Below are 10,649 nucleotides of genomic sequence, written 5' to 3' on the forward strand. Positions count from 1 at the left end.
TTCTGTGTTCTCCAAAAGAAGGGCCCATAGGCCTATAGGCCCTTATTCTTACCACCGCCTAAATTCCAAACAACTAATTATATGCACTACATAATTCAGCACTAGCTTTCAAAGAGATAGAGTCCTTTTTTGACAACGCAGCTTAGTGAGCTTTAAAATTTTAAGCTGTCAGAACTTCGTCAGTAATAAATATATTTCAGTTAAATTTTTGTCATAGCAAAAGTTTTTAATACAAAAAAGGTTGAGTCAATCTATTTTGTCCGGCTTCATCTAGTTGGTGTATAGTCTTTTATCATCTTCGCTACGCTATGTGTTTTTCGTAAACCAATATTGTGGATGTATTAATAGTTGTAGATATATTTGTATAGTCTTGGTACTACAAAGCTTTTGTGCTTTTGTATCAAATTTTACCATTCATTCTTCTACTTAATCTTTGTTATTACAAATATTAGAACAATCAATTTTCTTCATACTTTGTTGTAACATTTATTTACCTCTTGCGTACATATATCTCCTAAACGAATTTCCTGGCAGTCATCCTTAATTAAAGTGCTAAACTGTGGAGTTTTGTGTTGGCAATTATCAAAACCATACCCGAAAGTGAAAAGAGTTTATAACCATTTAACACAAATTTCCCTATCAACAAAGCCATTAACGACTCCGTCTCTCTCTATCTCTGGCTCTATAAAGCCATCCAATAAAATTGTAAGCTTCCCACACCCACAAGAGTGAGCGGCAGCATGGCTTATACGAGGGGCTAAAGGAAGTAAATTTTGATCGCTTCATATATAAAAGGTGATTGGACATTATAGCCAATCTGTTTGCAAATTATTGATAACACAGTTTTATGGCATAGTTGATAATCCTCAACGTACTGTCATAAACCAGTGACGAAAAAGTTCAAATTTATTCAAAATTTTCTTATTTCAAATGTTGCAGTAATTTTAAGAAACCAATTATGTAGTTTCTAATCTTTCTAGGTTTCTTAATATTGTTCTGAGGCTATTTTCTTTTGACATCTTAACGCAATTTACTATTTTTGGTGGGAATAAGCCACAATTTTACTGGTATTTTCCCAGATGCATTAAAATTAACAAAAGTGCTACCAGTGTTCTAAAAGGGAGCTTTAGATGAAATTGAAAATTACCGTCTCATCTCAATCATTCCCATTTTCAACAAAATTTTTGAGAGTATTCTAAATGTTCGTTTGATAGACTATCTAGAAAAACAAAATACTTCACTCTAATCAATATCGCTTTAGAAAAAAGTGTAGCACTACACTAGCTATATAGAAAATTTTGAGAGATATAGTTGATGGCTTGGAGGAAGGTCATTTTGTGTGACTTATCCAAAGCTTTTGACTGTGTTTCTCATGAATTACTGTTGGAAGAAATGCATAACTACGGTATTAGGAGAAACACTCTTAATCTATTAAGATCATACTTAACAAATAGAAAACAGGCAGTTCTAGGGCCAAATCTAGAGGAAAGTCGCCTAATATTGGATAGCTAAATATTTCAAAGACAAATGGAATAACGGGTGCCATCTATCCACGGAAGGCTAGCTTATCGTTCAAAACTTAATATAAAAGTCATTGAACAATCTAAAGATCAACCATTTTAGCATACTTGCAAATTTATTGAACCGCAAATCTCTAATTTTGTTGTGTTTACCTATTTTTAGTGCTGAAGATAATAACTTTAAATGTTTTTATTCGTTAGTGTAATGCATGTTAAAGTTGACATATTTATGTAGTTTTAGTAATGAAATCTTTGTCTGTGTATCTTGGAAAAATTATAAGCTGTAATTTAAAAATGTGCCTAATATTGAACATAGAAATATTCTCAATATTGGATATCTTATATGGGGAAAGTTTATATGTATCTATACCGAAGAGCGTTTTTTTTACAGAATGTGCCCTAAAAAAAAAGCAATGAAATAAAGCAAGCTACATTAGAATATTATTGCAAGAAGGAAAGTCGACTGGGATACCTACTGCAAAAAATGAACTCTAGGTCGTAAGCAAGTGCTTCCTGAAGTATTAGAAAAAGAGTTGGTTACATACTGCTTGGAATTTAAAAGGAGATTTTATGTGGATATAGCATTTTATTTCCTACACTAAACTATCACCGAAGATCCTGTCATTTTAATTGTAGACGGACGCTATTTTCACACAAGAAACTTCTATCTCATTAATAGGGCTCGAGAAAATAATCATTGTAATATAGTCAACTCATAATATACAATCTTTATAATGTAGCTTTTGGGACCATTAAAGACAATTATTGCCAACAAATCGAATATTGGTCAAGAAATAATCCTGGAAGCACAATTTCCCCATATCAGATGGCGGGCTTGCTTGGAAAAGCATATTCCAGAACAGTATCAATGGAAATTTTTTTGCATGGTTTTCGAAAATGTAATATTATGCTATTTGATACAGGTTTGTTTCGTTACTAAGATTTTGAATTCCATGAAAAGTTAGAAACTTCCTTGTTAATGACCTAACCTAAAGCCTTTGCCTGTTTTACCTGGTCCATCAGAAATTAAACGAAAGAACTCTGGCGCAGTTGCTTTAATTACTAGATGACCTTATAAAAAGCTCTTGAAGAAGCAAAATCGCCTAAAACTGCGGCCCAAGTGGGGTTAAAAAGTGATAAACCTTGACTCTAATGCATACAGAGAATTAAAGAAAACGAAAGAAAACATAAACGCTGGCATTAACCTAAGCAAAGAACGCAAGCAAAAAGTTAAATACAAAAATAAAAGGAAAACAGAAGTCGTTTCTTTGGATTTATCAGATTCTGAGCAACAAATACCATTTGTTGATTCTGAAGATGACGTACATCAAGAAGAAGAGGATATGGAATGTATCTACTACTTTGAATTTGTTTCTTCCGACAAAGCGGCCAAAAATGGATAATCTGTAAATGCTAGAGATGGTGTCATGAAGCTTGCCGTGGAGTTGAACGCAACAATAATTTTATTTGCGAAATTTATATGAATGGATAGTCACTATTTACCTTGTATTAATTATTTTTGTACCTTTCAGGATAATATTTACATTTACTGAAATAAAAGTTATATTTTGCAATCACCAAAATAACAAATAAATTGTTTACATTGTACATGTACATGTACTCGAAACATGCGTTTTCCTAATACCGGATACCCTATTCAATATTAGGCTACTATTTTGTAAACTGTCTAATTTGGGTTTTCTTTTTATACTGTATAATTTGGGTTTTTTTATTAATATTTTATTATGGCCTGAAGGTATCTTCTACAATTATTTCAATTCTACCAGAACATAATACCAAAGAATAGAAAAAATTAGATTTGTTTATAAAGTACCTAGCGGTTAAAAAAAATTTATCCAATATTAGGCGACTCTTTTCTATGGCCTAGGACTATTAGGACAAATTTGCTTAACTTTTCGTGCTCAAATCGGTATCAATAGAGTGTTATGACTCATTTCAGCATATCCCTACCTCATCAGACACTCGGGCTGATACAATTTCAAACTCGGAAAGTCCAACGAATATCTCCTAAAACTTGATCACTGCAGTGATTAGCGTACAGAGGTGCCACCTGCTTTGGCCGCCATGAGAAAAAGTGATATACCCAGTTTGTCAAAAAATATGAATTTTATGATCAAAAACTGCATAAAGTAAAGATTCTTTTGACAAAAATTATCCTTAATTGAAATTACTTAATCACATTGTTATTTTTTTCATACTTTAACAGGAAATGTATCAAAAACTCATCAGATAATTCCATAATTTCATTTAATTTGAAGCTGACATTTCTTGCTTGATTTTAATACTAAAATATGAGTTAAAATGTATCCAACTGTTCTGAACTTGGATAAAGAAACAAAATTTAAAATAAAATTATTCGTTTCGCCGAAGTATAGTAGATAAAATTTTCATTAGATCCTTTTAAAACGTTAATAATTCTAACCCTCGTAACATCAGCATCAGCATCGCAATCGACAGCGACAACAAAACCCGTTGAAAGTCGATTACGATTATGTACAGTCCGTAGAAAAGTAATTAACAGAAAGTGTTAAAATCTAAATGACCTGACGACGGATCTGTCGTCTTTGTAACGACGCAAGCATAGCTTGGCGACAGCTTGTCGCTAAGGGAAGATAAGTAAGAAGTCCCGTTACTTCTTAACGGAAAGATGGTAAAACCAACCCTCCTCCGGCAAACGGCAAAAGCATTCTGTTTCAATTCATCGAAGTAACAACATGTAGTATAATATTATAATATTAATATATTTGTAATATTTTTTATTTTCATTACAAACAATTAAGTTTTTTCATATTATAACGTTTACATAGAAGTATTAAATAGTTTAATTTACGGTCTTGTGTTCCTTACTAAAACCACGGGAAGTCCAAATAATATTTAGCAACAAGTAACTGGAAGAATTCAAGATTTCCGTTTTCCACTGAACAGTTACACAACATACTGGTCCTTCGATTTGGATGCTTGCTGCTTTGGAAATACGAAATATCAAAGGTTAGTGCTTTTCCTTTTACCTTTATTTCATTTTTTACATTTTCACATGAGATTTACATTTGATTTGTTTCAATTCGGTGGAAAACTACTTCTATCTTAATTGTTTGTTATTACTCACTATTTTGTACAACATACGAAACATTTATTTGATTATTTTACTTGGTGTAAACGCGGTGGTGTACTATTACAGGGTTTTATTCCTTATTTTACATTTAAAAATAACTAATTTGATTTGTTTTTAAATAATTTCTGCATTCTTACACTACATCACTGAACATATATATTTTTACGTCCTATTTGGATGTATTTACTATAATTTGCTATAATTTACACTTTTGGGTTCTATAACCAATACGGTTCGTCATTTGCGTAATCGTAATCACACCTTATCGTCATTTCTACATCCTTTCTGGATATATTTGACATATTTTCTTAATTTACAACTTCTGGGTACTATTTACCAACCGATTCGGCTTTCCAACGATTCGGGCACGCTTTATAACTAAATAAAGCTACATCTAAATCACTTTAATCATTTACACATTTTCTGTGCTATTTTATTACAGCAATTTTATTATTTTATATTTTTTAAGCACAAAAAATTTACATTTAGTTACATTTTCATTTAACACACAAGTTATAATACTTAACATTGTACCTTACTTATTTTACATTTAATAAATTTACTTGTCACTATGGCTGAAGCTGCTGATAATGCTAAAATTAAACGCACTTCAGTTAAGGGCACTTTAACTCGTTTCTCGAATTATTTTAACTCTGTCAAAGAGTTACCTGCAACTGAAATTAACTTTAGGGATTTACAGTTACGCCTTGAGAAAGTTGAGAAGCTCTATGACGATTTTGATAATGTTCAATCAATTATTGAGGCTGCTGACCCAAACTATACTACAAATGCATCCACTATTCATGACAAGGAACGAGCATCTTTTGAAAATCCATTCTTTTCTATCACTGGCCTAGCTAGAGAACTTCTTGCCAAACTTTCGACTCCTCCTGCTGGTCAGATATTCCAATCATCTACACCTTCCACAAGTGAAGGTAACATTTCTCAACAAAATATACGTTTACCTACCATTAATTTACCTTCGTTTGAAGGCGACTACGACACCTGGTTATTTTTTCGAGACACTTTCAACTCTATCATCCACACAAATTCCGAACTTTCGAACATACAAAAATTTCACTATTTGAGACTATCCTTAAAGGGCATTGCTGCAGATACAATACGCAATTTAGATATTTCTGATGCAACATATGCCACAGCATGGTCACTTTTAAGGGAAAGGTTTGAAAATAAACCACTTCTGGTTAATAACCACATCAAAAAGCTCTTCAATTTACCCAACATTTCTAGAAACTCACATAATGATTTGCGAGCCTTATTAGACGGTTTACAACGACATCTACGATCTCTTGAATCTTTACAAATAGACATTACAGGTTGGGATCCTCTTATTATCTACTTAGTCACTACAAAATTGGACAACACATCTCACCGCGAATGGGAACAATCGTTGAAAGATAACGCTACAAATTTACCCACATTAAATGAGCTCACAGAATTCTTAAAAGGAAAATGTAGAGTTCTGGAATCTCTTAATAATCACGATGATAAACTCCGCACCAAAGCAAAATCTTTTGTATCTACGAACAATAACAGCAACACTTTAAATTGTTCATTATGTTCACAAAATCATCTTATTTATTCGTGTCCTAATTTTAGCAAATTACAGCCAACCTCTCGCTTAAACGAAGCAAAACGTTTAAAACTTTGCATCAATTGTTTACGTTCTGGACATCCTACTAAAAACTGCAAATCTTCTGGCTGTCGCAAATGTGGCAAACCTCATCATACGCTTTTGCATTTTCATAATTCTATTCAGAACACTCCAAATTTGGAAGCATCATCTTCTCAAACACCTTCTAATCAAACTACAAACTCCTTAACAACTCACAACCATTTTGCTAGTTCGTCGCAAATTTTACTGTCTACTGTTTTAATTAAGGTCTTTGACTCCAAAGGTAACATGCATGAAGCTCGTGCACTGTTGGACAGTGGTTCGGAAAGTAATTTTATTACTCAACGGTTACTTAATACTTTAAAATTACCCACAACTGCAATTGATTTTTCTGTCTATGGCATAAATCAAACAAATTCTGTGGTTCATCTTAAAACTTCTCTTACCTTCAAATCAAATACAATCAACTTTACACGTACAATTTCTTGTTTAGTGATGCCTGAAATAACTGGAAGACTGCCTTCAGTCACACTAAACAGGGAATCTCTAAACATTCCCTCTAATGTTACATTAGCCGATCCACACTTTAACGTTTCGTCTCCTATAGACATTTTAATCGGTGCAGACACATTTTGGGATCTCTTATGCGTTGGTCAAATTAAGCTATCACATGGTCAACCAACTTTACACAAAACCAAGCTTGGCTGGATTGTATCCGGTCCTATACCTTTTCTTTCTCGTAACAAAACAAATTGTCACTTTTCTAGCAACAGAAATCTCGAAAATCAGTTACAGAAATTCTGGGAACTTGAAGAATTTCCAAGAACCAAGTTCTTTTCTGAAGAAGAACTTCAATGTGAGAAACACTTTAAAGAAACTACTTCCTTTGATTCTACAGGCAGATTCATTGTCTCTCTTCCTTTAAAGTTACCTCTATCAAATCTTGGTAATTCAGAGATTTCAGCTACCAAACGTTTTTTCTCTTTGGAAAAGAAATTAAACTCTAACCCAACTTTGAAAGCAGATTACATTCAATTCATCAGTGAATACTCATCATTAAATCATATGTCTAAACTTCCTCCAAATTTAGTATCTCATCCAGACTTCTTTCTTCCTCATCATTGCGTTTACAAAGGTAACAAGATTCGTGTCGTATTTGACGGATCTGCTAAAACTGACACTGGCTTTTCGTTGAACGATATACTTATGGTAGGTCCTACACTACAAGACGATCTTTTTACTATTATTTTACGTTTTCGAAAACACAAATTTGCTTTAACTGCTGATATCGTTAAAATGTATCGACAAATTCTTATAAAGGAAAATCAGCGTTGTTTACAAAAAATATTGTGGCGATCTGATCCAAATTCATCTATTGAGACTTATACTCTAAATACTGTGACTTATGGCACTGCTTCCGCCAGCTTTTTAGCAACGCGATGTGTGCAAGAAGTAGCTCACATTTACTCTGACAAATTTCCTGATATTTCGTCTATCATTTTACGCGATTTTTACGTGGACGATCTCCATACCGGTGCTTCCACCTTAGACGAACTTAAACGTATTCAATCTTTAACCACTGAATTACTTTCAAAACATGGCTTTCATTTAAGTAAATGGAAATCAAATTCAACCGAATTAAAAATCGATAATATAGATAACACTCCTTTGGACATAGGTTCCAATGAAACTGTCAAAACATTGGGTCTCTTTTGGAATCCCAAATTAGACGTTTTCTTCTTTAATGTTCAACCTACTGCAAACAATTCTAGGATTACTAAGAGACACATTCTTTCTGCAATTTCGAAGATATTTGATCCTCTTGGTCTCTTAGCAGCAGTTACAATAACCGCTAAGATCATTCTACAAGACTTATGGCGTCTAAAAATTTCCTGGGATGAAGTTGTACCCATGGATATTCATACAAAATGGTCAAATTATCAATCCCAATTAAACAATCTTAATAAATTACAATTCCCTAGATATATTACTGTTTCAAATTTTACATCCATACAATTACATGGATTTTCCGATGCGTCTACTGCAGCATATGGTGCTTGTATTTTTATTCGTTCCTTAGATGCTCAAGGAAATATAAGTTGTTATTTACTCTGTGCCAAAACCAGGGTAGCTCCTTTGAAACATATTCTTACAGTTCCCCGACTTGAACTTTCTGGAGCCCTACTCTTATCTGAATTGGTGGACAAAGTAAAGCAATCACTACAAATTAATTTTGATGAAATTGTTTATTGGTGTGATTCCAACATTGTTCTAGCATGGATCAATACATCTCCCAACTTGTTAAAACCTTTCGTTGCGAACAGGATTTCACAGATTCAATCGTTGACTAATTCTAATTCCTGGAGATATATAAACACACAGGAAAATCCTGCAGATTTATTATCACGTGGTATTTCACCTACGGCACTACAAAATTCCGATCTATGGTTTCATGGCCCTCCATGGCTTTTATTATCTGAAAATTTATGGCCTCATCAACCCTTCAAACAGGTTAAAATTCCTGAACTTCGATCTTCTGTTAATCTATCCGTAAGAATTTGCATGAATCTCGACATTATTTACAAAATTTCTTCCTTAACTAAATTACAACGAATTGTAGCCTACATATTACGTTTCTGCAAAAATTCCAGGCTAACCATGCCAGAAAGAACCTTCACCAATTTAACATGTGAAGAAATTGCCTGTTCTCTGATTTGTCTTATTCGCATTGTGCAAAATCAGTCTTTTTCTGATGATTTCACACATCTCAAAAAGCATGGCAAGGTCGATCATAAAAGCAAACTTCTCACCCTGAATCCTTTTCTTGATCAAGATGACATAATTCGAGTTGGTGGAAGAATTCACAACGCTGACATCTCATACGAGAGAAAGCATCCCATCGTAATTCCACAAAAACATCATTTTACAGACATACTTGTACGGCATGAACACATGAAATTACAGCATGCTGGTCCACAGCTACTTTTATCTTCCTTGCGAGAGAAATATTGGCCTCTCAATGGACGCTATGTCGTTAGAAAGGTTGTGAGAAACTGCATCACATGTTTCAAGGCAGCTCCAAAACTCGAAACTTATTTAATGGGTAATCTACCTTCTTCACGTCTTACTCCTTCACGACCCTTTACCCACTCGGGACTTGATTATGCTGGACCTTTTCTTTTAAAGGACCGTCTTACGAGGAACTACAAGACTATTAAGGGTTATGTAGCACTTTTTATTTGTCTGGCCACAAAGGCTATACACTTGGAGGTTGTGAGTAGTCTGACTACGGAATGCTTTATAGCAGCTTTAAGACGCTTTACTTCTCGACGGGGTAAATGCGCTTCTATTCTTTCCGATAACGGGAGCACATTTAAAGGTGCCAACAATGAACTTTCCAACTTTCTCAAAACTAACAATTCTGCCATACATGACAGACTCTCTTCTGAGGGTATCGATTGGAAATTCATTCCGCCGCGTTCACCTCATTTTGGTGGTATCTGGGAAGCAGGGGTAAAATCGGTAAAATACCATCTTAAACGAGTAATTAGCAATACGGTTCTCTCCTATGAGGAGTTTTCCACTGTTATGATTCAAATTGAAGCAATTCTCAATTCCAGACCTCTTTTTCCTATGTCTAATGACCCCTCAGACCTACTTCCTCTCACACCTGCACATTTTCTGGTTGGATCACCTCTCACATCAGTTCCTGACCGCAATCTGTTAGATGTTATGGAAAACAGGTTGAGCAGATTTCAAAGGGTGCAGCAAATGGTGCAATGTTATTGGACACGATGGTCCAAAGAATACGTCTCTTCTCTTCAGCAACGCGTCAAGTGGAAGAAACAATGCAGTTCCCTTCTCAAGATTGGTTCCCTAGTACTTGTTAAAGAAGATGGACTGGAACCTCTTAGATGGACCTTAGGTAGAGTAACTGACATCCATGCCGGCAGTGACGGAATTGTGCGTAGTGTAACGCTAAAAACAAACTCTGGCGTATACAAACGTCCGGTTGTGAAGTTATGTGTACTACCGAACGAAAATCAACTTTAGTTTTTCATATTGACTTTTGGACATTATATATTTGAGTTTTTTGAACCCCCTTATGGCGTTCAAAGGGGGCGGCTTATGTTAAAATCTAAATGACCTGACGACGGATCTGTCGTCTTTGTAACGACGCAAGCATAGCTTGGCGACAGCTTGTCGCTAAGGGAAGATAAGTAAGAAGTCCCGTTACTTCTTAACGGAAAGATGGTAAAACCAACCCTCCTCCGGCAAACGGCAAAAGCATTCTGTTTCAATTCATCGAAGTAACAACATGTAGTATAATATTATAATATTAATATATTTGTAATATTTT

General features: G+C 34.4%; 1 protein-coding gene across 1 annotated transcript; it reads left to right on the plus strand.

Moving 5' to 3' along the window:
- Positions 1-5,224: 5,224 nt before the first annotated feature.
- Positions 5,225-10,342, plus strand: LOC140440934 (uncharacterized). The gene has a single exon (XM_072531286.1). The coding sequence runs from the start codon at positions 5,225-5,227 to the stop codon at positions 10,340-10,342; it is 5,118 nt and encodes a 1,705-aa protein (XP_072387387.1).
- The last annotated feature ends 307 nt before the right edge of the window (positions 10,343-10,649 follow it).

The sequence above is a fragment of the Diabrotica undecimpunctata genome, chromosome 5 (assembly GCF_040954645.1).
Source record: "Diabrotica undecimpunctata isolate CICGRU chromosome 5, icDiaUnde3, whole genome shotgun sequence".
Lineage (NCBI taxonomy): Eukaryota > Metazoa > Arthropoda > Insecta > Coleoptera > Chrysomelidae > Diabrotica > Diabrotica undecimpunctata.

What these genes read in the sequence shown, in the direction of transcription:
- LOC140440934 (XM_072531286.1), top strand. Translation starts at nt 5,225, where the DNA reads ATGGCTGAAGCTGCTGATAATGCTAAAATTAAACGCACTTCAGTTAAG.